The sequence below is a fragment of the Meriones unguiculatus genome, chromosome 3, assembly GCF_030254825.1.
Source record: "Meriones unguiculatus strain TT.TT164.6M chromosome 3, Bangor_MerUng_6.1, whole genome shotgun sequence".
Lineage (NCBI taxonomy): Eukaryota > Metazoa > Chordata > Mammalia > Rodentia > Muridae > Meriones > Meriones unguiculatus.
This window is the reverse complement of record NC_083351.1, coordinates 6204421-6231920: the sequence shown is the minus strand read 5'-3', so window position 1 is coordinate 6231920 and position 27500 is coordinate 6204421. Positions and strand designations below refer to the sequence as shown.

The 27500-nt window shown below is 54.9% G+C and overlaps 1 protein-coding gene across 3 annotated transcripts; it reads right to left on the bottom strand.

The window, feature by feature from the left end:
• Positions 1-4567: 4567 nt before the first annotated feature.
• Tmem201 (transmembrane protein 201) lies at positions 4568-27500 on the bottom strand. Of its 3 annotated transcripts, none has more exons than XM_021662706.2 (11): positions 27267-27500; positions 21490-21610; positions 20701-20895; positions 19562-19738; positions 18299-18648; positions 17605-17808; positions 12404-12636; positions 9238-9309; positions 8500-8784; positions 7519-7656; positions 4568-6389 (listed from the first exon to the last, which is right to left on the bottom strand). In XM_021662706.2, exons 1-11 carry the CDS (start codon positions 27377-27379, stop codon positions 6292-6294), a joined length of 1986 nt encoding a protein of 661 aa, XP_021518381.1. In that variant the 5' UTR covers positions 27380-27500; the 3' UTR covers positions 4568-6291. The 3 variants fall into 3 exon arrangements, with proteins under 3 accessions (XP_021518381.1, XP_060235023.1, XP_021518383.1); XM_060379040.1 differs by having other exon boundaries at positions 8500-8730; positions 17605-17811; positions 27267-27457; XM_021662708.2 differs by having other exon boundaries at positions 17605-17811; positions 27267-27456.

The window sequence follows — 27500 nt, the reverse complement described above, 5'->3', positions numbered from 1 at the left end:
CAGCCCCGGTCCTTCAGCTACATGCTCTGACGGGATGTATAGCCAGGCTGAGATCTCAGGAGGAAAGGGACTCTGATGGCCTTACTGAGATGATGAGGGCACAGCTCCCCTACTCTGGCTGCTAGGTCATGAAATCCACTCACCCTGCTCGCCCTATTCCGAGCCAACGAGCTAGGCTTCTGGCGACCTTCTTCACATAGTCCTACCACTGGGCCTGCAGGAGCCGCGAGGCCTCATGGCACTGGGATCAGCGTGCTCTTCTTTTGTGCAGCGGCATCCAGCTTCCCCTTGGCTGTTCACTTCCACATGCTGGCCACTTCTGTCTCTCCAGCAACCTACAGATTTTAGAAAGCCCTCAAGCCAAGCACATTTCCAGCGCCAGCTCCCGGGCCCACCTGTCCTGGCTGTTCTCCGTGTCTCCTGCTCGCACAGAGGCCATGCTGTCCAGGCAGTCCCCAGGGTTGAGAGCCTTGAGTCACTCTGTCCCTCACTCACTCTCCGCAGCCCATGCTCACCTCAGGCCCTCCCTCACTCTCCGCAGCCCATGCTCACCTCACCTCTCACAGGAGTGTCCGGGCTGTTCAGTTGGAGGGCACATGCCAAATAGGGGACTCTACCTCCTTGCCAGGCTTCTGCTTCCTCTCAAGGTGGCTCAGAACTGGAATGAGGAAGGCTGGCAGCCAGCCTTAGATGGTCCCCTCTTCCCTACCCTCTTTGGACAAAGCCTGCCTCAGCTGTACGCAGCATTCAGGGCAAGGAGAGACGGTGGCCATGTAAAGGAGGCCCAGCCTTTCCCTTTGGGAGACTTGGCTACATCTAGAAGGGAACTATAAGGAATTAATATGTATAAAATGCTTAAAGCAGCCCTGGCTCTTAGCGAGAACTCAATACTAGCTCCTTTTTAATTGCTGTCGTCATATTCTCTCTCTCTCTGAGATAATGTTTAATGTAGCCTAGGAAGGCCTCAAACTATGTAGCCAAGAATGACCTTGAATTTTTGATCCTCCTTCCTCTGCTTCCCAAGTACTGAGGTCACAGGTACCCACCACTTGGCCTGGCTCACCATTGTCTAATTCTTTTTGAGTTTGTTTTCTTGACAGGGTTTCTCTGTGTAGCTCTGGCTGTCCTGGAACTCGCACTGTAGACCAGGCTGGTCTCGAACTTAGAGATCTACCTGCCTCTGCTCCCAAGAGTGGGGATTAAAGGTGTGAGCCACCACAGGGCTGTCTATTCTAATTCTTTTTTTCTTCCAATTTTTAATTTTTTTTAATATTAGTTTGTTAACTTTGTATCCCTGCTGTATCCCATTCCCTCTTTCCCTCCCAATCCTACCCTCCCTAATCTCTTCCCTGCCCCTCTATTCTAATTCTAGTCTTCTGAGGTAACATTACCACCCACATTGCAGGGGAGACATAGAAGCAGACTCCCAGATGCCTGCCTGAAATAACAGCACTAAGTGGCTCAGAGTGTTGGAGCCTAAGCCTGCTGGAGACTTGTGCTCTCGGCTCTTGCTGAAGCAGGTCTGTCTCATGTTTGGCATCAGCTTTTCAGTGTTCACAAACTGCCTATTGCATCTGAGAGTCCGTGAAGGCCCCACCTCCACAAGGCTGGTTGAGGCTGAGGTGGGTTCTCCCACGTGGGAATGCCTGGCCTTCCACAGCCCAGCCTTTCTCTCTGGGACTCTGCAGCCTGGTCCCGGGGTTAGGGTTCCAGGGAAACACCAGGCCCCACCTAGTGGCAATACACGGAACTGCACGTGCCCCAGCTTAAAGCTCAGCAGGCGTAAGGCGGCAGGGCTTTCTGAACCTGTCCCTCCTGAGGGCAGCCACGGGGTGGGGTTACCACAGCCTCTTGCTGGTAACCACAGCAGGTGCTGGGCTCCAGGGCCTGTTTTTCTGAAATCATTTCTTCCTTCCCCAAACTTTCCAATTCTTACTTCCCACACTGCAAGTGACACACTATGCAGAGCTGTGTCCCCTTCATGGGCTCTGGTCCACACCACCGCCCCCTTCCTCACTCTTCCCCTCTGGAGGCACCCGTGCCCACCGCTGCCCTTCCAACCAGCGGTGGCGCCGCACCTGAGCAGTGCCGCCCTCTCCACGTGGCGTTTGCCCATCCCACCTCCTTAGCTCCCCTGACTACCCCCCTACAGTTGTCTCTGCTGGCGTGGCGAGGCAGAAACCCAAGCTGCCTCTCCCCATCTGCTCTGTGCATGGGCACACAAGCCATGCTGAGACTGTGAAGGGTTATGGCGTGTTCCTGTGTCCAGTACGTTACTACACGAACACCAGACATGACACCTGTGATTTGTAAGTGGCATTCTCTGGAGGACACAGCCACTGTCCCTACCTTCAAGATTCATCTAGGACTTCTTCCTCACTCTACCTGCCCAGCTGTAACCCCACCAGGGCCCCTTCATGTGCATGCAGGGAAGAGGGAACATGGCCTCTTCCTCCCCAATGCCTTTTCTTTCAAAAACATATATATATATTTTAAGATTTATTTATTATGTATACAGTGTTCTGCCTGCAGGCCAGAAGAGGGCACCATAGATGGTTGTGAGCCAACGTATGGTTGCTGGGAATTGAACTCAGGACCTCTGGTAGAGCAAGCAGTGCTCTTAACCTCTGAGCCACCTCTCCAGCTCCCTCAGAAATATTTTTATTTAATGTGTTATGGGTGCTTTCCTGCATGTGTGTCTGTGACTACCTACCAGTGTGCAATGCCCAAGGGAGGCTGCCAAGTGGGTGCTGGGAACAAAGCCCTGAGTGATCTTAACCTCACTTACTGCTCCAGCTCCTTTTCTTTTGTAAAATCAAGACAGGATCCATCTATAGCCCAGGCTGGTCTGCCCAAGGCAAACCCCCTGCCTCCGCCCTCATGGTGCTGAGATTAGAGGTGTGAGCCACTACACCTAGCCTCCTTGAGTGAGCTGTAGAGAGGAGCCGAAGGGAAGGGAACAAAGAACTTCACAGCTTTGTTTTTGAGACACTTTCAGGCTGACCTTCAACGCTGGATTCTCTGGCCTCCATCTCAAGTGCAAGGCATCTGCCACTACAGAGCTCAACCTGCTTCTTAAATCTACACTTTCATGTGCGTGCTGAGGTTAATGCTGAGGTGGTTAATGCGCCAGAGGTTCAGTTTTCAGCTGGCACACTTGGCGGCAATTGTCTTTACTCACTGAGCCATTTCACTGCCCCCCCCCCACTTTTGGGCCCTTTCTTTTTTAACACTTTTGTGTCTGAGTGTGAGTGAGCGGCCACACAGGTGTGGGACAACTTGTGGGCTTCAGGACCTGATCAGAGATGAGCAGGCATCTTTACCCTTTTGAGCTGTCTTGTGGAACCTTTTCTCCTGTGGCACCGTGAACAGGACTTCTGGCATGCTAAGCTTGAAAACTCTACGCTGTCCTGAATGAGAAATGGTTCCCACAGGCTCACATGCAATTCAACACTTGGTCCTCCCGGCGGGTGGAGGTCTAGGGATGGAGCTTTGCTGGGGGAAGTCTGTCACTGGCTGCAGCCTTTGAAGACAGTCTCCCTTCCAGCTTGCTCTATGCTGTGCCTGCAGCTGAAGATGTGCTGACAGCTTCCCACTGCTGTCTTCCCACACTGGACCCGTCCCTCTGAAACTGTAAGCCCAAACCTTTTATCCACTTGTTGCCCTTAATTACGTCAGTTATCGTAGCAACTGAAGATTAACAGATATACCTTCAAAAGGGACAGAGGGTAGTAATCGGGACAGGAATCTCCAGGAAGAAAGGGTTAAGGTGGTAGCACAGGCAGGCCGCCTAGGCTATCTAGTCATGGCGGGCTTTGTCTGATGTAAAACCACAGGTCCAGCTCAGAAACGATCAAATGGCAACAGGAGAGTGAATCTCTACCTTCACCGGTGGCTGTAAAATGGGCCTAGTGGGAGACAGGAAAGGGCATGGGCTTTTAAAGGGGACTCAGGGTGCATTGTGCCCTCCTACCTGTGAAAGCAGGGTCCACTCTGCACCCGCCGGTTCTGAGCTTAGTGGCCAGGAGAACCATATGGCTACTGTGTGGCCTTGGGGACAATCAAGTCCTTGTCACTTGCTGACCGCTGGTCCTGTTAGCTCTGTCAACTAGAATTAATCTGGAAAAATAATTTCAATTGCGGGAACTCCCAGATCAGATCTGTGGACTGTCTTGTTAACTTACGTAGAGGCCTATCTTCAGGCTCCTGTCCCCTTCAATGACAGACTGTGACCTGAAACTATAAGCTAGATAAACCCTTTCCTCCCCTCTGCTGCTTTGGTCTGGGTGCCTTATGACAGCGATGGGAAGGACACTAGGACATCTCTCCAGCCCCAGGCAGGGGAGGACGGGGCGACACTTTCCATGGTGTCCGGCCCAGGCTATTGGTTTCCTGCTGCTCATCAGGACCCCTGGATGTGGATCAGGATGACACACCTACTCAATGATGCCTTCAAGAGTCAAGGCTCTGCAGATTCTATCACCTCTCTACATAGCACTTCCGACCCTGGATGGGTGCTTTTTTCCCCCCGGGAGCCATCCTAGCAAACAAAGACAACACAGCCTGATACATGTCAAAGTTGTTTTTTTGTTTTGTTTAAATTTTTTTTTGCTTTTGTAAAGAAAAATAACATTGTGTTTTATGTATGAATCGAAACATAAGTAAAAGCCCCTCCTGAGTGCACAGGATGCCCGCTGTGCTGCTGGAGGGGCCACAGCGTCTCCCTGGGCGCTTCCTCAGGACAGGAGACAAAGAGTGCTGGGGAACAATTTGGTTTCATTAGGCAGGAAATAAAACTTAAAAACCTGATGCACCCAACTGTACAAACACAGACCAAGAGATGCCACCTCCAAGCTTGAACCTTTGGTGGCAGCTGGACTCATGGAGTCCTGACACCATCCTGACCCCTAACTGCCCATATGCTGGGGTGTGAGACAACCCAGGTTAGCATCAAGATCTCCCTGGACAGGAGTGTGGCATTAGGGTCAGGTCTCCTTCCCTAGAGTAAAAAGAAAAAGAGAAAGAGTACGAGAAGCACCCAAAGCTTAAGAAGCCATCTCCCCGACAGGGAGAAGTGGAGGCGTCTGTTTCAAAGCACAAGCCTTACCTGGCAAAAGATGTATAAAAAAATAAAGTTAAACTTTATCCCTGAATGACAGTGAAGACCCTTCCCTGCCCCATGCCCCTCCCACACAACGAATCCCAAGGGGTACAATACAGAGACACACATACACAAAGAAAAACAGACTGACAGACAACGCACGCACACATGCACTCACGCACGCACACATGCACTCACGCACGCACACACACAAGCCTTGGGCCAAGGCCTGGGATGGGGGAAAGGGACTGACCCCCACAGGCACATGTGACCCCACACTATCAAAAGAACCAGTGTTAGGCCAAAGTTCCTCCTTTCTTCCTCAAGGGACAGGATGTATTCCAGCAAGCCTGCAATGTTCTCAGCAGGACCCGGTCAGGCAGAAGGCCAACTGAGGTGCCCTGGAGGCAGAGGTCATGTGGGACTCAGATGGGGCAGGACGAAGGAGAGGGCAGTGGGGCGTCAGGGCTGAAGCAGAAAGGGACCTGGGGTCGGGGAGGGTCCAGTCTCATCTGAATTGTGCAGCTCCTGGGAACGGATGGGCCAGGTAAGGACTGGGATGTGAGACAGAGGCTTGGACACACGGGCAGGGGTGGCTCTGGTGTTCTCAGGGTAAAGGAGCTACCTGCTGGGGAAGTCACCGGAAGTCACAAAACAGGTGTGCAAGGAGGAGTCAGGGGAGGAAGAACCGCCGCTTAGCCTGAGTCCCAGGACCCGCACGTGGCCAGCCCTGCCTGTGCGGGATGGGCTGCCAGATGCCTGCTCTGGGGAGGCTGGCTCTCTGCAGTGGGCAGGAGTGAGGAGGAAGCGATCCAGGATCCATGTGCTTCTCCTAGAGGCTTTCTCCATCTTGGTTCTTGGGAGGGCTCTGAGGCAGACCTCTGGTGTCTCAGAGGACAGAGGAAGATGTGACTCTGTGGGCAGAGGTAGCCTGGCCGGCCCCTGCTGCAGCTGAAATGCACTAGTGTCCCTGGGGCTGGGCAGCTGGTCAAAGATCCCTGGCTTTGGGGACAGAGTGTCAGCACCAAACATAGTTGACATCTGTAGTCTGTTGGATGGTCAGCAGGAATCCTGAGGTCAAGGGCCCTGGTGTCAAGGCGGAGACAGAGCCCCTCAGAGAGGGATCTGAGCGGCAGTGGTGGCAGCAGCATGCACCTGGGCACTGCCTTCTGGAAGGGCACTCAAGGTGGTCAACGCAGGCTCTGGTACAGGTAGGCTGACGTGAAGAGTGCATTGGCAGCCAAACTCACAGCCAGGAGGCCCCGGACCAGGGAGGGGCCCACACGAGCTGTAAGCAGAACACAGTCAGGAGCAGTGTGGCTGGTACCCTAATCCTCAGGCAGGGCGTCAGCCTACTCCAAGGCAAACCCTCTTCCTAGCTGGCCAGGCCACATGCAGGCCCCCTTCAGCAAAGCCCCCTTGCACGGAGGACCTGGGGCCCTCCCGAGAGTACTGGGTGGAGCCCTGCTTTGCTGAAGGCCTATCTTTCAGGGACCTATGTGACCACATGGACCCTAGGTCAGGCTGCCTGGGACTACACCCAGTAACAACTGGGTAACCCAGACACCAATGTCACAAAGGAAAAAATAGGGGCTTGAGGAAAATCACCCTGCTCAAGTCTCAAAGACTAAAAAGTAGACTAAGAAGCCAGGCATGGTGGTGCACACCTTTAATCCCAGCACTTGGGAAGCAGAGGCAGGTGGATCTCTGAGTTTGAGGTCAGCCTGGTCTACAAAGTGAGTAACAGGACAGACAGGGCTGCACAGAGAAACCCCATCTTGGGGAGTGGGGGGGAAGCAGGCTCAGGCTTGGAATGGTGGCACATGTCTATGATCCCAGCACTGGAGAGATATAGGCAGGACATGAGGAGACCAAAGGCATTCTCAGCTTAGTAAGCTCAAAGCCACCCTGTGCGACATGAGCCTTTGCTTAAAAACAGTTAACAGAATAACCAAAAGTAGACTGAGGTCCCAGGCTTTTCGTCATCAAAGTCACAGACCACAGTGCAAGCCTGACTCGGGCACAGCACTGGCTCCCAGTCAGGAAGCGCAGCTGGCTGACCTGTCCTGTCCACCACTGGTGTCCTGCCTTCCCACGCAGGAGATGTCACCGGGGTCAACACCGACAGTCTCACACCCTGTCAGTAACCCAGCAAGCACAGAGACAGGACCAACCAGGAGGCTGGCAGTGCTCTGCCTTTGCAGTTCCTGGGCCCTCAACCCGGCAGCCTCCGACTCTCCAGTGACAGGAGCCCTGGCCTACCCACGACTACTCAACATCTGACATGGGGCTAGCACAGCTGAGGAGATGAACTAGGAGAGTTATCACAAGGGTGGTGCTCTAGAAGGCTCTCTATGAGACACTGTGGTCCCCTTCAGGGGGCTTGGGACTAGCTCTCCCAGCCCTACATCACAGACCTTTCCAGGGAGCAGCCTCCTCTGAGCACCCTTTGGTGGTGGTATCTACCATGCAGGTGGAGGACTGGGAAGAGTCATCTTCTTTCTTGATGGAAGGGCTGCCGTGGGCACCGTCTCTTGCCAGCATAGATCTCATATCTGGAGAGGGAAGAGGGAAAATCCCACCGTGCTAAAGCTCAACCCAGGGACATCCCCTGCAGGTCCTTTGCAAGTCCCAAACTGCTCACGTCTGAGTGGCGGAGGGCCAGGGTCTTGTTTGGGCCCTGTGTTGAGGTAGGGGCAGCAAGTAAATGCTAACTGGCGTGAGCAAGTTCCACGAGGCTGGAGGCTGAAGACCAGAGTGGCCCCCGGATACAGGCTGCCTGCACGCCCCCTCCTCTCAGCACCACTTGGTCCAAGTGGCCAAATCTACCCACATTTACAGACCTAAGAAAGCCACACACCCCATGTGGCAGACTGAATTTTAACAGAATCCAATTAAGGTTTAAAAAATGCTTGGCAGTGTACAAGGGTGTAGGCAAGATGAAAGCATTTGTAACGGATACAGGTTGACAATGCACCTAGTCTTTTCAAGGTCCCAGTAAATGAAGATGTGAAAGCCAATTACAAAAGCAATGGATAAGCTGGGCATAGTGGTGCTGCCTTTAATCCCAGGACTTGGAGGCAGAGGCAAGCGGATCGCTGTAAGTTCAAAGCCAGCCTGGTCTACAAATTGAGTCCAGAACAGCTAAGGCTACACAGAGAAACCTTGTCTCAAAACAAACAAACAAAAAACAAAACAAACAAAAACAAAAGCAAAACAACCAAAGCCAAAAACAAAACAAAAAAGAGGAAAGGATAAAACTATCCACCAGATAGGATAAAACTATCCAGCACACCCATACTGGGCAGCCTAACAATGGCCCACCACAGAAGATGCCCTCCGCGGTCAGCCAGGAGTGCCCATGGTAGTACCTACTGCACGTCTAGGCCCACACATACCCATAGCGTGCTCTGTGCGAGTCCTCTGGGCGAGCTGCCGAGGCTCAATGAAGAGGCTGCCGTTGGGTGGCGAGTGCTCTTCCGAACTGCTGGGAGTATTGGGCGTTTCCCCCGGGGGCGAGAAGAGCAGCAGTTTCTGCCCTTTCAGGTTGAGCCGGGCAGGGCTGATGAGGGGCCTGCGGTGGCGCACGGAGCCAGAGCTGGAGGCCATGGAGCTGGCTACAGAAGGTGCTGGGGAAGGAAGGGGAGAAGAGGGGAAGCTGCCCGACAGCAGAGAAAAGTAATCTGCAGAGAGAGGCGACAACAAAACCATGACATCAGCAGCACAGCGACACTGACGTCTGCCACCTGCCACTGGACCCCGTGGTTCCCATGTAACTCATGGAGGAAGGTATGCTGTAGGCTGGGGATGGTAGGAAGCCCAGCAGGAACGGGGAGGAGCGGGGTGAGGGGAAGGGACTGGCCCCACCAGGAGCTGAGCAGGAGTAAGGATGGAGGTGTCTCCCTGCAGCTCCATCTGTGGACACAGCATGATACCGTCTGATCCCGATATCCCCACCCCTAACTCACATCCGAGAAAGCCTAGACACAATCATGTTCGTCTCTTGTCCTGGGCTGGGGTTTGAACACAGGTCCAGTGCCCCCAAACTCACAGTTAACATTGTACAGACACCCTTGGCCTCAGGAGCACCTGGAAACAATTTTCCAGTGCCTTCTGCCAGCTCTCATTCTCCTTACCTGAAAGAGAAACCTCCCCGGGTGGAGACACCCGAGATGGTGGGCGGCTCCCGCTGAACAGGTATCCTGAGTCTGGGCGGAAAGAGAAACGCAATATAGACCTAAGGTGATGAGCCAACACTCCCTGTCTTCACGGTCTCGCCTCACAGTTAACTTCCTGCTGTCATGAAAGCACGTTTTGCCATCCAGGGCACACGGGAACAGGCCCACTTTGCCAGTAGAGACTGAAGCCTTCAGTGGGTCGGAGGAAGTCAGTAGTAGTCACAGTCTGTGCCTCCTCATTATCTGCCTTGCTTTCCACACTCTGTGCTAGTACCTGGGAGTGTTTAGCTTGCAAGCAGGTAAGTATGTACACCAAGTAAGTGCAGTACCCCCAGGGGCTAGAAGAGGGAGTCAGACCTTCTGGAACTGGAGTTACAGATGGATGTGATCTGCCAAGTAGATGCTGGGAATTGAACCCCCTTCCTCTGGAAGAGCAGCCATGCTATTAACCACTGAGCCAGCTCTCCAGCCCCAAGGTACCACTATTCTCAGTCATCTTGAGTCCCGCTATCCTTTCCCAGGTGTCTCCATAGTTCTTGGTCCCAAACCACTAGAACTCAAGGGGAACCCAACACTGCCTCTTCCTAAATCAAATACACCCTCAGGGCAGGGTCCTGTCTCAAGTATCTCAGTCTCCCCAGTGGCCAAATGCAGGCAGCTGAAATGCCATGGTGGTTCCTCCTCTCTAGTCCAGGCCAGATGACTAGGAAAGGGTTCTACAATTCCAGTCTGCCTATCTCTGTGGAAGCCGGGATGGGGTGGGGAAATCTCAGTGGGGCATGAGTGGCAGGATTCGGCATCTAGCAGAGAAACAGAAGCATGGTAGAGAGAAAGGAAAAGACAGAAAGAGGGAGAGACAGGAGGCCCACTGCATGGCTGAGCTCTAGACGTGGTCTCCTGGTATGGGAGCCAAGGGCCGGCTGGAACGCATGCCTGGACCCACTTACTGCCTTTGCAGACCCTGGGGTTCTGCTACCACTATTCAGAGACCAAAACTGGGTCCACAGCACTCTGCTGCCACCTTACGCCTCACAGAGATCTGCTGCCCCTCAAAACAGGGAGCCCTAACTATCACTGGGACTGTCATCTTTCTCTCCCAAGGGGCTTGAGAGGGAAGTGTGTCAACCCAGCTGCTCCCAGCCTGTAAGTCCTGGGCACCTGGGGCTGCAGAAGGTGCATGGGACAGGGTCCACCTGCTAACACCCCGAGACCAGCAGCCACTTCTGGGTCCACTGAGTGCTTGGCCAACTAGTCCTATTTCCTCTCACCACAGGCCCAGACACAAGTGCCTCATTTTATTGTTGTTGTTATTATTTTTCAAGACAATGCTTCTCTGTGCAGCCTTGGTTGTCCTGAAATTCACTCTGTAGACCAGGTTGGCCTGAACTCAGATTCGCCTGCGTCCGTCTCCCAAGTGCTGGGGTTAAATGTGTGTGCCACCACTGCCTGGCTGGGGAGAACCCAGGGGCTCATGCACCCCAGGAGAGTGCTCTACCACTGAGCCATACCCAGGCTGTACTCTGATGAGACTGAGGTGCATATTAGCAGCAACCAACTGACTGAAAGGCTGATTCTTCACGTTCTTGCATAGAGTAAATCCTCACCAGCCCAGAAACTGTGCAAGATTGGCCTATGTCAGAGACAGGGAGAGGAACACCATGGTAATACAACTTGTCACAGTTGACCCGAGTAACCCCCTTTTACCCTCTAAGAGCAGCAGAGGGGGAGAGACACACGGGCAGCTGGGTGGGTGCTAGGCAGGATCTGGAGCTAGGTAAAGAGGAATTGCTTCCTGCACAGGGGAAAAAAACCTCTGGGAAAGGGAAGGGCAAGACAGAGTCCCTCCAGACCAGGCTAGGACTTGGTCTCTTCAGGCTTCCCAAGCAGCAAGCAACCAAGAAATGCAACTGACCGGAACAAAATCCTTGCCCTTCAGGTACACATTTTCTAGTAAGAAAGGCAGGAAGAGAAAGGCAGGTAGATCTCTGAGTTTGAGGCCAGCCTGGTCTACAGAGTTCTAGGATAGCCAGGACTATACACAAAAACCCTGTCTTGAAACCCTCCCCCCCCAAAAAAAAACCAAACAAAAAACCCCCACCAAGCTCCTGCTGACAGTAGAGTGAGGAAGCTACTTTGGCAGTGACCTCGATGACTGCAGATGTACAGCTGAGGAAGAGGGACATGGACAGCTTCCGTGACAACCCTACTACTCCCTATGTTCCCTGCCCCCCACCAAAGAGTAACAGTCCAAACAGGAAGCACTGAAGGAAACTCTTAAAAAGTGTGATGAAGAGGCTGAGGTGCAGCTCTCTACAACCGATGGCTTTGGGCAGGGGTGTGGGAGGAAGGGGCAGGCCAATGAGAGTCTGACCATGCTTCACTGAGGATATAGATAACACAAATTGGACTTGTTTTTCCCCTATTTTTATTTTAATTTTCACTTTTTTTTTTGGGGGGGGGTCACAAGGGTTGGGACATAGAAAGGTGGACACAGAAGGACTGGTAAGTAAGAATGATGGGGTACATGATGTGAATTTCCCAAAGAATCAATAAAAATATTACATTAAAAAAAAAAAAAAAAACAGAAAGGAAAATAAAGGAGAGGAAGTAGGTAGGCAAACAGGTAGAAAATGATAAGGTGAACCATAGAGCATTCATTTACTGAGACCCAACAGATTCAGCGCTTTTTTGGGGGGTGGGTGGGGAGGACCCTGAACTTCTGATCCTCTAGAGTGCTGACTTACAGGTGCACACCACCATGCCTTGTTTATGAGGTACTGGGGCCTGAACCCAGGACCTTGTGAACGCCAGGCAGGGAAGCACTCCACTGAGCGCTACAGTTGTAGTCTTCCTTTGAGACCTCTAAAAATGTAATTTCAAGTAACACAACCACCCACGAAGAGCATACAAGCCCATGTTCTGGGGAGGGAAACAGGAGGCTGTGCCTGGTCAACGTGGTTGCCGAGTGGAGCTCACCTGGTCTGGGCCTGGCCCTGTTCATCTCCTCAGCAAGGGTGCAAGCTAACTCTTTGATATTGCCCAACTCTTCCTCCTCCTCACAGGATCCCGAGCCAGCTGCCCCCCGGCCTGATTCTGTCACCGAGGCTTGCCATCGAGTTCTTACCTGTCCGGGTCAGGGAGGGTATGGTTCCCAGGGAGAGGGCCCGATTGAGGCGTCCTGGCAGCGAGGAGGGTGAGGCCCGACGGGGAGAGCGGAACAGCTGTTGCTTGGTGAGAGGCAGGAAGCCGGGTGGAGTGGGGATGAACACGGGGGCTGGCGAGGCTGTAACGCTTGGGCAGGGCATGGCCAGGCTGGGGCTGGAGGGGAAAAGGCTGGCAGAGTCTCCTGAGAAGTACCTGCAAGGGCCCATGGGGCATAAAGAGGAAGGACGTGAGCCAGGGAGGTTCCGGAGATAGCCTCTGCACAATGGGGCCCGGGCCCTCCCAGGGTGTGAGGTGGGCCTGAGTCGGGGTCCCAGAGGAGGCGTGCGTTAGTTGAAGCAAGAGAGCAATTGTCCACTTATTAGGAGCGGGTGGCTGGGAGATGCCAGCATGACCCACCCCACCCTGCATGCCCCTCCAACCCCTCAGGCTCACTGCAATCTACTCTACTACGGGTCTCGGTATTAAAGCGACACTGTTACCCTGGCCAGACTCACACAAATCCCGCTTTGCCCTGAAGCAAACATTCTTATCCCCAGACCAGGCGCCCATCGGGGCTCAGGGAACCTGGAGTTCTGGCCACCTCCCCTTCTTTGCCTCCAAGCTCGCAATGGAGCAGCTGGGCTCAGAGGCACTCTGGATGCTCCCCACAGGGACTGGGACTCTAGAAGATGCTGCCACATCTCCTCGGGGCTGCGCCTCACGAGCCTTCCTCCTGCAGCAGAGGAAGAGGCAGCCAGGCCTCGGATCCCCAGAAATGGCTTACAGTGTACACGCCAAAGTCAGTCTTAGCAAAGACCCAAACAACCACCAAGCTGCCCGGAGACAGAAGGTGACAGTGTCTCTTTAACTTGAGAACGGTACAAATCACACCACAGAGCCTGATGGCCACAGGCCGGAATGTCACCATGCTTCTGATTAAGGCGCCCGATCACAGAGGGGAGGGGCAGGGGCAGTTAATACATTAGTCTGCCGTCTGGAAGGAGCTTCCGGTATCCAGCCTTACCTCGGTCCTGAGGGGCAAATGAGCTCAGCAGACAATGTGCCGACGGATGGGCTGGCAGGGTCAGGCCCCATGGTGAGCACGGGCTAAGGTACCCGCGCTCTCATGGCTGAGTGCTTGGGGGCTACTGCTAGCCAAGCTCCGCACCACCTCTCTCCCCATCTTTCAGTTTGATAAGAGAAGCGTAACCAGAGGGTGAGTGCCCAGAGAATCAGACGACCTTCCCAGGTTCTTGCAAGGACTGTGAAGCCACCTGAAGCTTCAGCTCAGTGTATGGGGACATAAGAAATCAGGGCACACCAAAACTGCAGATGAGCATTCTTGGATGCATCCTAATTTTGCTCCCGAAGCTGCCTTCCGGGGGCTGTTAGAAACCCTGCTCCTCTTTCCAAGACTCTGATGGATGCCCTGTCTTAAGTAGAAAAGCTGTTTTTGGTGTTTTTTTTTTTTTTTTTTTTTTTTTTGTGGGATGGGCTTGATCTCAGTGGTAGAGCATTTGCTGAGTGTGTGTGTAATCTGGGGTTGACTTCTAGCACACACACACACACACACACAAAGTGTGAAATGAAATCTTTTCATTTCAGGATTACAACTGAGTCTGGTAGGACCTCAATGAATGGCCACGGGGACATGTTCAGGCACTTTAGGGCCAACAGAGGTGAGGCTGGAACCTGGGCACACATGCCTGACTGTGTACGAGCCTTTGTGGGAAGACACTAGCCCTGCTGAGATTTTGGTGAAAGTTGCAGCACGGTGTCAGTCAGCAGGTGCAAAGGCATGGCCAAGCCCTTCCAGCAGGTAGCAACAGGATGCTACACTAGGCCTCCTGTGCCCATGCTTGCCAGTAGGCAGGAACTAAAGGTGACCCTGGAATAGGCAGCCCCAAGGATCAGCAAGCAGTGGGGGTACAGTACATGAAGAGGGTCCTAGCCAGGGAGGAAGCATTCTCCTGGCCCCCTAGGGTCAGCACCAAAAGCTGAGCTGGGCTTTGCTAGCATATCCCTATGCTTTCTGAGGCTGCTCATCCTTGGTCCACGCGTGGCTAACCCTGGGAGTCCTCTCCACTAAGCACAGGGACTGCTGCCGGGTGGGAAGCCTCTCTCAGGCAGCAGAAAGAGGGCTTTGGAGGTCGGTCTCCCTTTTCCTGTGACACAAAGTAGCATCAACAGATGAGTGGATCCCAAAGGTGGGGGAGCTCAGGGGGCTCAGCTCTGCTCTGCCCTGGGCAGTTCCTGAGGCAGATGCCTCTGTAAAGGGTCCAGTGCTTTAGGGAGTGACCCCCAAATGCCTGCCTGCATGCCCGAACCCAACTCTGCGAGTCTCCTGTTCCCTGGGAACACTGACTGTGAGGAGGGCCATCAGGCCAAGGTTGAAACTCACTAATGCAGTCCTGAGGGAAGCCTCAAGCCTTCTTCCTCACAGCCCCATCCAGAGGGTAGCTGCTTCAGCACAGGCTTATTTACATGGGAAAAGCTCTGGGCAACAAGACAAGGGAACAGCTGTGTCTTCAAGTCATTCCATGTCCTCACCAGCTCCTCAACCTGCTCCCAAACCCAGATTCCTGTGAAAATGCAGTGGTCCCCCCCAAGCCCACCCACCTCCTGCCTTGGCTCAGAAGTCCCTCCGAAGAATCATGAAAGAAAAAAAGACGCGGTACCTGGTGCCGGCCGGAATGAGCAGGACCCAGGAGGCATTTATTGAAAACACAGCATTCAAACATGACGAGTATGGCCAGGGGTGGTTACAATGGTTCGGGTCGCTAGACAATTCATCACAGTTCTACTACGTACGCAACAGGACTTGTGCTGGGTACAATAAAGGACACAGCAGGATGGCCAGGGGATGAAGGAGGGTGGTCGGTGGTTTGCTCCAGGGCAAGCGTTACTGAGCATCTGCCTGGCGGACAGCCCAGTCTCCCTCCTTCGTTTTTCAGGAGTACCACCTTTATGTACCTGGGATGACCCCCCTCTGACCAAGGACGGCCTGGCGCTTGTCCCCAGCCAACAAGCCACATTCTAAGGGTGCCTGCATTTCCTCAGCTTCTGACCGCCACACCAGAACATGCTGGCACTCCTTTCAACTAACAAAACTTTAAAGGACTATTAAGTTAAAAAGTAACACAAAACTTCTTAAAAGGCCAGGAATCCTCATTCTTCCACGCGTTCTACATCCACTAGAAGGCAGGGTGACATGCTTAGCAGGGACCCTGGCCGGACAGAGCTGGCTCTGTATATCATAAATAATTTAAATGTACATACAAACACACACACACACACACACACACACACACACACACACACACACACACGCACACTCTGCTTCTATGCAATGCCAAGAATGCAGAAATTAACTCCATACTGCCAGCCTCTTTGAGACTTAGATCCACAATACATACAAGAGAACGCGCAGACAGTGCCCCAAACCTGTCATATTCCCCCACCAGTTTCTTGGAAGAAAGAGACAGGCAGGTGTTCCCTGTTCTCTCAGGCAGCTGCGCCCCACAAGGTCAGCAGCAGCTGGCCCACATCTCAACCTCGGCCTCACCTGTACCTCTTCAGAGGGGGCCTTTCGTACTCTTTTTCCAGAGCAAGCTGAGGCCTGCAGTGCCAGAAACTATCCCGTCTCCTGACACTTCAGGCTCACCACAAGGGGAAGCTGAGTACAACACAGGCTGCTGTCTGACTACGGAGGGTCAGAGGGCAGAACAGCTTTTAAGGACCTTCAAAGAGCTTTACCACAGTGGAGCCTCGGTGCCTCTCAAGACCCCATGGGTTCCAAGCAGGACTGACCAGCCACGTCACAAAGAACCAGCGGCTGATGGCCATGCTTGATGTGACCTTCACTCACGTGTGCTCTGCCTCTGCCCTCCCTGGGCTCTGGTGCAGAGGGTAAAGGAGCCTGCAGCTTAGTGGGATTATGTCAACAGACAAGTGGCAGGACACAGCAAGGAGTGTGCAGTCCAATCTGGAGCCACCAGAGGGCAGCACGCCAGGTGGGTAAGGCATTGCTCTATGCTTCAGGTGGGACCTCAACAACTTCTTCCCAGGGCCATCACCTTCACTGCCAGTGTGCCACCATGTGTTACCTCACGTGGTCCTCAAATCCACGGAGGCCAGCACCCACTTCACCACTTCAGATGGCTAACCAAAGCTGAGAGACAAGAGGGATTTGTCCAGAACCAAGCAGCTAGCAAGGGCCTGAACTACAAGCCTTCCCCTATGGGAAGGGTGGCATCCTGAAAAACAGGGCCTGAGGAGGGTGAGGCTGAGACCACAGGGGCCCTGCAGCTGCCCCAGAGGCTGAAGGCGGAAGCCTTGTCACCTTCCACAAATTATCCCAAGGAAGACACTTATGCTAGAGGAACAAGGTGACAATGACCCAGTGTCTCCAACAGTCTGTCCCCTTGGGTGCCATCTGTGCAAAGCAGCTACTGATCTGGATGATCCATCCTCTTCCTGCCCAGCTGGCTCTAGGGGCTTGCTGACCACAAGGAACTGCAGGGCTTTCTACCGTCTACCTGGGATGGGCTGCCTCAAAGCCAGCGCCAAAGCCAAGCTGCACCTAAGAACTGTACTCGCCCGCTCCCAGGGAAGGACCCTAAGGGACCGTGAGTCTTGAAGCAGGGAACTGGGAATAGACATGGAGAGGCGGCACAGCCACAGTAGGAATAAGGGGCCAGGAGCTTCAGGAGATGAGGGACAGCTCTGCTCTGGTCTTAGCTCACCCCACTGAGAGGACACTGTTTGTCAACAGGCCAGTGGTAAGCAAATGACAGGGGTACAGCAGGCAGTCTACACCATCACCTGCAGAGTCAGAGTCAGAGACAAGACTGGGGTGCCTGGAGCTAGCAGGAATATAGGGTCAGAAGCAGGTCACCTGGGAACTGCCCACGCTTGGGTCACGGGGGCTATGAAAGGGTCTTGAGCCAGAGAGGTGGCAGTGGTAAGCAACTACAGGCACCTGGGGTGCACCAGGACTGGGAGGGGGCTTGGTGGTGCTGGGAAATCAGAGGGGGGAAGCATGAACTCAAGGCTCTGCTAAGGGGGCACAAGAGGGGTGGCTAAGAAGACAAGATAGAGTCGCCTGCTTCAGGGGCGGGGCCAAGCCCTGGGCCCATCCATCACTTGTCCTCCCCCCGCAGTCACTGCTGCTTCTCTGACCTTCGGGGCCGGAACCTCCGCGGGCCTGTCGTTTTCCTTGTAGCCACAGCTGCGGTGAAGCCCACCAGGCAACACAGGGACGTGGTACTGAGCTTGAGCGTTTCTAGCCAGCTAGGCGAGGCAGCCTGAAGATACTGCTCTGCCAGGTGCAGCCCCAGCAGCAGGGCCCAGAGGCAGGTGGAGAAGGCATCGATCCGCCGGAGCCTGCTGGAGAAAGCAAGGTGAGTGCGTGCCCAGTGGGCAGTACAGAAACCCTGAGCCCTGTCACTTCCTGCACCACGCTCTATCTACACTGGGCCCAGCTCAGAGGGAAGAAGGCCAGTGAGGCCAGGGGAGAGTCTGAGTCCAGCCTACGACTCACAGGCTGCCCAGCATTAAGCAGACTGGTGCCCCTATGCCCATTGCCTAGCCTGGGAACCAGGGTAGAAAACGGCCCTCACTTGAGCTTCTACAGCTTCTGTTACTCTGGGTTTAGAGAGATGTGTGAGGGGACTGGGCCCAGCAGCAGAGGGCAAGTGGTGAGCTGGTTCAGTGTCCTGTGCTGTCCTCCGGGCCGCCAGAGAATTGGACAAGCTTGTCTAGCTGTCTGGCGTTCAGCCCAGAGGAGACCACCAAGACCTCTTGATTCCCACACCCAGGCAGCAATGGCATATGCAGCTCTCTGCCCATCCCGTCCCAAGGCCCCACAACACACCTGATCCGGCCAGCCAGTAGCATGGCCAGCAGGCAGGTGAGCAGGCCCACTGCCACAATGCTGGTCTGGTGGCTTTGCCCAAAGGCCCAGGCTTCATGTAGCTTCTCTGTGGCATGCTCAGGCAACAGGCCCAGCAGCTGCTGCCAGCCCTCAGCCTGAGCAGTGATGTTGTCTGAGGCAGCAGAACTGTTGCCCCCAGGAGGTAGGGCTGGGGGCAGAGCAGCCCCCGGGGTGAAGGGTTCGCTGGGGCCATACAGTGTGGTGGACAATAAGAAGGCACAGGCCAGGAAAGCCAGGGCACGGAGCAGGATGACCTTGAACGGGGCCTTTATTGCCGAGGAACTGAAGCTCTGAGAGAGGGAGAGAAGAGTCAGTGAGAAGGCAGAAAGCCACCAGCAGCCACCTCTATGCCCACCATGTGGGATGCTGGCCCCAGCCTGGACACTCAGTGGTTGTTTCTATACCCTTGCTTTGCTGCCCAGGCTACCACAGCTCCATCCCAGCCCTAGGCTATCGCCTCACTACGACAGGTCTCTGGGACGGGCTCTGCTCTTCCTTTCTGCATACTGGTGACTTTATGCTTCCAAATCTTTCAATGACTCTGTCAAATTTTCATCAGCAACTCCCATTACATTTAACTAGAATACCACTGAAGTGTGCAGACAACTCTGGCAAAAGTTCAATTAGTTTTGTTTTGTTTTTCTAATAAGTACTCAGATTAGAAACCAGAAAGCTAGAATAAGAATCAAGGGTCTGAGACCTGAGGACAGGGGCTGCCCTACTGAGCACAGGAGAATAGGGACAGAGATAAAATGGCCACTAAGCCACGGCTACATCCTGATTATTATTTCTTAAAAACCTAGACTATTATTTGATTACACGCAGTAACAATTTTAGTCAAGTGTTTTGGGTCTGACCCTGGCCCTGTTGTGGATCATGTGCACAGTCCCTGGCGAGCACCTCAGCCCCCATCATTGATTCCCACAGCCGTGACCACACAGTGCCTAATATATCCTAAGGCTGCCATGAAGAATAAACGCAATGGCGTCTGGAAAGTGGAAGGGTCAGCAGGGTCAAGCCAGGCTGAGGTATGTGAGAGCCACACCCTAGTCTCTTAGAAGAGCCCTTCTGGCTGATGACACCAGCCAGCTGTTTCTCGGGAACAGGGTCTTGTTTTGCTGCACTATGGCCCAGCGTCTGGGGCCCGGCCTGACAGCCTCTCTCCACAGAGACTCAAAGCTCAAATGCCCCACGGCCTCAGACCTGCCCATAAGCCTGGTCCGCCTCCCGCCGACGGAACTGGTGGCTGAGGAGCAGGGCGCGCAGCTGGCGGTTCTGGTGTTTCAGATAGTACTCCACGGCTGCCTGGCATGGGCGGCACAGCTTGTACATCTGCTCCAGGTGGTGGCGGTACACCTCAATCTCCTCATCATACCGGCCCTGTAGGTGGGGAGGGAGGGCCTGGGTTACAGGTGGAAACTGGGTTCAGACTCGGGCCCAGCTTGTGCAAATGGTAATACAAAGTCCTAGGAGGAAGGCTTAGCGGAGGACAGGAGCCTATGACACAGCGATATTCATGACATTCTGTAGCTCATGACCTGCTCAAGTGTGTGGCACAGAGAGGGGAGCCTCTAGATTCTGGCAGTACAACCTGGGACCAGGGCCTGCCTTTCTCCTTGAGTCTGAAAGTCTAACACACACCAGAGAGCTGGCTGGTGGCTGGGCCTGGATTAGCAAGAGCCAACTGATTCTTTGGTTTCATGGTAGGCCAGGAATCAAGTCCTACCCTTTGCTCTCTCAGCGATGCTGTACAGGTCAGTGCACCAGTGGGAATGGCTAGTGTGATCTTATTAGAGTAAACAGGAGCGCCACCTGGCATCAATTTCCCTCATGGCCTCTTTGTAAAAATCTTCTTAAAATTACATCTATTCATGTACTGTGTCTATGTGAGCATGTACAGGGAGTCAGAAGAGACTCTGGGGGTCTGCTCTCCCCTTCCACCATATGCACTCCAGGAATGGAATTCTGATAACCAAGCTTGCGCATAACTGTGTGTCCACTGCGCCATCTTGATGGCTCTTAGCCTCCTGGTTCTTTCCTAGGCATCTTTGGGCCTCGCCTCAGGTGGGATCTGCCTCTGTGCCTCCCAGGAAAGGACAGGCAAGACAGACTAGCAAATAAGGCCAGGACAGAGCCCCTAAAGCTGCAGCTGGAGCTCAAGGCCTCTACCCTTCTAGCCTGACATGCTCTGGATTCCACAGCCTTCTCCTAGCGGTCACAAGATCAGTGAGAACAAGCTCAGCTGCAGCTGAGAAGGAAGCCACCACCCCGGAATATGAGGCAACAAGAGGCAAGCCAGCAGCCAGCCAGCCGCCTGGCTCTACCCGGCCATGCATGCTCACCTCCTCCCGCGGTGTGAAGGCAGCCAGCTGCTTAATCTTGGTGGTCTGGTGGTGGCTGCACCGCCGGCAGAGCAGGACCTGGCTGCTCACCCACTGCTGCGGCTGCGCAGGGTCATGGGGGCTGGACACGCTGCTCACCACGTGGTTCAGGTGCTCCATGTACTGTGCGGGGATTGGCTTGTTGTAGTCTCCGTTCTGGGGAAGGCAGGAGCTCCCGGTCAACGGGGGCCGGTCAGGGATGTCCCAGGTTCCAGACAACCCCACCCTGGTCTTTACACAAGAGCAGCACCATGCTTTCTGATGCTGCCTCACACAGAACCTCAAAAAATCTAGGTGCTGAGAAGCCACCCAGCATGTGCAGCAGGGCAGGCCCGGGGGTGCCGCTGGCCCACGCCCCTCCCCCTGGCTTTGTCTCTTAGAACCACTGAGAACTCAGCCTGGAAGCTGGTTCACTGCTTGTGTTACTAAGTCTCAGGAAAAGCTACACTCAGATGCTCAGACACTGTCTATGGTGGCTGGGCGGTTGAGGCTCCAGCAGAGAACAAACCACCCACAAAGCTGAATACCGAGCATCTGCAGAGCTAGGCTCCAGACCTGCCCTGCTCTTGACTCGAACCCAACCTTGCCACCTGTTGTGGTGAGACAGGACAAGTGGCCACAGCTCCCTGCACCTGCTCTTTTTCCTCAAAGGGAGACACGGTGCCAGGACCAGTTAGAAGACAGTGGCGTGGAACGCTGAGCTCAAGGCCAGCTCAGCAGCAGCACTGCCCACCCACCGCCAGCCCGTACCTCCTGGAAGCCATTGTACTGCTCACAGTGGGGACAGTCCCAGCAGTTGCGATTCCCATAGGGCACCAGTGTATCCATGTTGCAGAACCAGCAGTTGACCACCGTATGCGTTGGCTTCCCCCTGCGGACCAAGAACAGAGTTAGTCTGGAAGACCTCGGTACCTGTAAAGTGTGAGACCATGGACGAACAAGAAGTGGCATCCAGGTGGAGCTGAAGCCCAGCCAAAGGAAGAGGAGGGACCCCTTGGATGCCATGTTTTCCCAGGAGGATCTAAACTGGCAAAGGACTTGGCAGGAGGCAGCTGGAGACGCACCAGCTCCGCAGGCTCCAGAGCATCCCCCTGGGAACCCAGCGCCACCAGTGCCCTACGGCCTGTCTCAGACATGGGGAGGGGGTAGGTTGGGGAGTAGCGCTTAGGATCCTTCTTCCCTCCAGAGTCTATTACCAAGAGCTGTGTGGTGGAGAGTTCTAAGACTGAAGGGAGCTTCTGTCCTCAGAAAAAAATCCCTAGAGGAGAGAGAGCCAAGGAGGGCAAGGGATGGGGACTGGTGACAGGCACAGGACAAGTCACAGCTGCTCGGCCAGGGCCCAGCCTTTGGGTAAAGAGAAAGAGGTGGGGGAGGGGAGGCAGGCCCACAGTGGGCTTCGTTGGCCACACAAACAGGTGTGGCCACAAGATAATCCTGGCCCAGACACTGGGGATCTGTGCAGCTTTATAGAGGGCGCACAGCAACTGCCCGGTAAAGCCAGCCCCAGGAATTTACAAACAATACAGGCGAAGGACAGCTGCTGTGGAGCCCTGGAGCCCCGACCTTGCCCTTTTGCCTTGTCCTCACTCAGAGGCCATGTCTAGTTCAAGGGCACTGCTGAGACCCGGCTGCAGTGAGGCACCACACAGATAGCCCTGCTCCGTAGACAGTGCGACTCTCTGGCCTCTGCATCCTGAAGGAGCGGGCCCGGCCTGTGGAGGTTCCGAATGTGTGCCGCTAGGAGGTTCCCAGCACGGAAGCCTCGGCTGTAAAGCGGACCAGAAACAACATGTGCTGCTTCTGCATGTCACGAGGATGCAATGGCAAGACATGAGCTTTGTCGGGAGGCCAGCCTTGGAAGAGGGCATCTTGCCCCTGACTCAGCCCACACTGCCTGGCCAGCAGCCCCACTGCCTTCCAAGTTAAGGAAGGAATCCTGTCAGCTGGGTTAGATAAGAACACCTCCCTCACTCTTGGAAGTACTGACAGTGTTTTGGCCTACTCAGTGTCAATAAATAGATGACAGTGATGGGAGAGGCTGGTGCTCTCTAACAGCCCAGTCTCACACTTCCTTCTCTATCTCAGTTCAGGTCTAACCCCATAAGTGGCAGGAAGGAGTGCTGGAGAAGTGCCTCAGCAGTTAAGACACTCACTACTCCCGCAGAGCACCGTAAGACTGGATCCCAGCACCCACTTCCAGTGGCTCACAACCGCCTCTAACTCCGGCTCCGGGGATCTGCTGCCTCTGGCCTCCACAGGCACCTGCACTTATGTACACACATAGAGTTTAAACCAACAATAAAAAACAAGCAAGCCCACAAAGGACCTCCACACCTCACCAACAACAGCACAGGGCCCACAGGCAAAACCTTAGGCCACACACTAGGCAAGGTTCCCCGGACCTTGGTCTCCAGGGTCACTCTACTCCCTAGAAGCTTCAATTTAATCTCTCATTTCTCAAATGGGTTGCTCAGACTTTTGCTATTTCCCTGGTACTTGACAGCGTGACTGGCCCCAAAATGGTAAGGGCAATGCAGAAAAACTGCGGCCCCAGCTGTGGCTGGAGATTTGGAAGCTCTGCCGGGGTGCCTGTGTATTTGGCATTCCTGGGCAATTAAGCCCTCACTTTGTGGTAATTTGTACATCTTTATAGGCCACTCTGTAATTATGCATGAGGCATGCCTCAGAGCCAGCGCTCAGCAGTGTGCCCTCTTACCTGTCTGAGACAAAGCACTCTACCTCTGGGGCTCCTTAGCCCTGTTCTATTTGATGGGAAAGCCCAACTTCCGGGCTTGCTCCAGGGACAACGACAGGCAAGTGGGGGCTGTGGCTCTAACTGACAACACTGCCAGGAAGCCCACCCCACCCAGGAAGCCATCATTTCCACTCTGGGTCTCCAGCTCTGTTGCTAGGGAAATGGCTCCTGGCAAAAGCCTGGTGTGGAAGTGGAAGGCGGGGGATTCATCCTCCCCTAAAGCCAGAGGCTCATCTCTGCCAGGGGTAGATGATGAAGGGAGGGGGGTTCCCTCTGTGGCCAGAGCAACCATTGTCCACCATGGCCAGGTGGGTCTCCACACCAGAAGCTACCTCCTACAGAGACAGCCCCAAAAGCTGCCTGGGCTGGAGCGGCAGGGCAGCTGGCCAGAACCTCAGGCCTAGCACCAACCAGCCGCGCCCGGCACCACGTACCAAAGGGCAGGTGAATATGTGAGGGATCCCAGCAGCTACTCCACAGTTCCAACACTGTCCCCAGGGCACACCGGCCAGTCCCAGCCTCAGAACTCACCCAGTTTTTGCTTAAGGAAAGCCCCCTCAGTCTCCCTGACGGACACCTTGGCCCACTTTTCCTCAAGCCAATAATCTCTACGACAAATCACATTTGGGGAATAAGATGGAGGCGATGAGACGGCATGTCCCTTTAGCCCAGGGGAGGAAGGTGCCTTGGCCTGGCCCACGCCCAAGCCCAGGTCATGTTCAGTGCCATGGGCGGGTGAGGGACCTCGAAGCCACTTCTCCAGCTGGTCACCGTGACACTCAACTCTCGGGGTGCCTGAGGGAGTCATGGTAGATGGAGTCTTAGAAGGGGCCAGGGGCATGCCTGGGGTCCCCACAAGCTTGAAACACACAGCAGGAAAATGAGCATGTGGCAACGGTGATGTTTTCCCCATCAGCTCAGAGCATTTAGGAAGAGCAAGCCCCTGACTGGCACCTCAGCACAGATGCATTACTTCAAGTTCCTTGGCCCAGGAACCAGTCAGGGCCAACGCTGTATCACACAGAAGACACACGATGGGCTTGGTTCCTGGGGTGCTGTGAGTCTGTGGGGGCAGAGTGTCACTCTCTCCTGAAGGAGTCTGACAGGCTATGTCTGTCAGAGCCAGGCTTGGCTCCCCAGGGTCCGGGGAAAGCTCAGCTTCACAGGATGTTCCTTCTCTGCTCTTCCAAGTGTGACCTCAACTAATAGGAAGAGTTCAAGGAGGCGCATGCTAGGCTCCAACAGTAGCAGCAGTGCTGAACAGCAACTCTGCACAGCTCAGACCAAGGAGATCCAGATCTCCAGCCCAATGTCACAGCAGCAATGTCACCCACAACAGCAGAGAACCCCAGAACTTATCCCTCGGGGGACAGAGCCAGCCCAGATGGACACATTAGCCAGTCAGTCCACTGGGCACCATGCAAGGCTTTCAGAGATTGACAAATGAGCAAAATGCACCGACTGGACTAGGACACAAGAATGACACAGATGCCATAGGATTGGCCAACACACAGGACCTGGGCTGTCATCCAGAAACCGGTGCCCCCAGCAGCAGGGCGACGGCAGGAGAGGGCTGCATAAAACGAGCAGTGGATGGAGTGGCATCCACACCCACGGAACTGGCAGCTCAGAACACTGAATGTTGAGGTGCCCGGAGACAGGAGTGCCGGGCCTCTGAACGCTGGGACAGGCTCTGCTGTACATCTGCGAGGCCGTGCCCTCCTCTCCTCCAAACACAGAAACTATGACCTCAATACAGACAGACGCCACAGGCTGTGCAAGGACGGAGACAGGTGCTGAGATGCACCCAAAAGGGGCGAATCCCAGGCGCACCATGCACAGGGGCAAGGTACGCCCGAGCAGAGCATGAAGAGGGGCGGTGGCGCAAGGAGAGGGAGGTGGCACCCCCGCCGCAGGACTGTACTATAGAGAAGCCCCCTGGCTGTACCGCAGCAGGGGCGTGACTCGGGGCAGTCCTCCAGGCTTTGTTTCCCCAGCTGTGAAATGGACCAGAATGGCAGCACCTGCCTCACTGGAGTGTGTGTCACCTGCACAGGAGCAGCAGCTGCTTTCGTCATTAACAATAACTGGAACAAGAAAACACCGTGGGTGTGGTAGCAGGGTGGCTGGATTTGGCTCCAGGGCCTCTCAGCAACCATTGTGGCCAACTTTAAACCTCAGGAAGGGCTGCCCTGAGCAGAGTTAATGGGACATTCTCTCCACACGGCTCCTCAGGGCTATGGTCTTGCCCCTACCATCTCTGTGCTTATCTTGAAAACACCCACTCCACCAAGTGGCCTTCCAAAAACAGCTCCTTGTAGGCCCTCCTCCGGTTTACTCAGCCCCCTTCTCCACCACAGCTGATTCCGGCCTGCCACAGCATTCCCCGCTGGTAAAGGCGAAAGCTGCAGCCTCGCTTCAGAATTTCAAGTGGCCAGTTCGCCTCCGGATGAGCTATGGAGCTAGTGAGAACACACAAGCGTGCAGCACCATTCTTTGATTAATCAGCAGCAGACTGATGGTGGTGCAGACACTCTACCTTGACTGTCTGGTAGGAGTCTGAAAGGGGCACACAGGGATTTGGGTTTTTTTTGCTTTTTGTTTTTGGCTCCCCTGCAAGAGTACATGTCCCAAGGCCTCAGAGTCCTGTCTCCAGCAGAGGCAAGGCCCTCACAGGCAGGACAGGAAGGGGTGACAGGCAGTGACCCAGTCCTGGCCACATGCCCTATCCTAGGCTGATGGAGAGGCAATGGTACCCAGGAGGAGGTCCAGCACTGGCCAGGCTCTGTTGGCACATGAAGACTGGCCAGGCTCCTCTAGGTCTAGGTAATGAAAGACTGCTTTGGGCTGCCTGATCTTAGAGGTCCCTCTGACTTCCAAAAACTGGGTGGGAGTCAGACACTCTCAGGACCCCTCCTCCAGACACTGCTGACTTCCACTCCTTCACCTCCTTCCCCCGTGTCTCACCTACCTCCAACACCTTTTGCCTGTCTTCCACTCTAGGAGAAAAGCAGGGTTAAAGAAGACGACCCATCAGCCAGGCTGCCAGGCATTCAAACCACAACCCCTTGTTGCCCAGAGACTAGGGGCAAGTCCTGAGCTTTGTACAACCCTGGCTGTCCCCAAGAGGCTTTCATAGATGCATATACACTCCCGCCCTCAGGAAACGTGATCAAGTGGGCTATTCCTTCACCCTGCTGAAGAGGCTGTTTCATTTCGTACTTTGACCACGGTGGAGAATGTCCAAGGCCAGCTTTGAGGAATGGGGTCTCCGCGATCTCTGGCCACCGCAGGACGGAGTATCGCCCCCAAACCCATCCCAGACAGGTGTCCAAGGAGTACAGCGTTCACCTGAGCGGACAAGCTCCCTAAATGTGAGGAGCGCAGGCTCCTGCCTCAGACTGCCCCTGTTCACACGTGCCTCTTCTAAATATTTAGCTCGAAGGCTTCCCTGTGGGGAAGCTCCCGTGAGGAGTGGTTATTGCCACCGAAAGAGGACCATCGAGACAGTTCTCACCATAACCGATGCCGTGCGGAGGCCCAGCAGAGCAGTACAAGCAGGGGCGCAGGCCTCGAAGGGAGGAGCAAGCAGGCAGCCCCCTCCCCCAGCCACGTTCGGAAACTGCTCCCCGAAGAGGTTCTGAGCGGGGTGAGGGTAAAGGTGGAGGCGCAGAAAGGGTGTCGCGCATCCGCAAGCAGGCCTGGGACTCCGCCGTGGCCTCGCAGGGGCGGGGCGGCGGCCCGGGCCGCGTGCAGCGGGGCGCGCACTCACCTCCGCGCAATCCGGTAGAGCAGCACGCCGGCGGCAGCGCACGCCGTGATCCCCAGGCCGCCCGCCAGGCCGGCGGTGGGGTAGCTGGCCAGCAGCGCGCTCACTCCCTCCATGGCTCCCGGGCGGGGTGGGTGGGCTGGGGGCGCGGGCCGCAGAACCGACTCCCGGCGGCCAGCGCGCTCCTGCTCGCGCCGTGACCTTCGCCGCTTTGTAGCCGGCGCGGGCCCGCCCCTT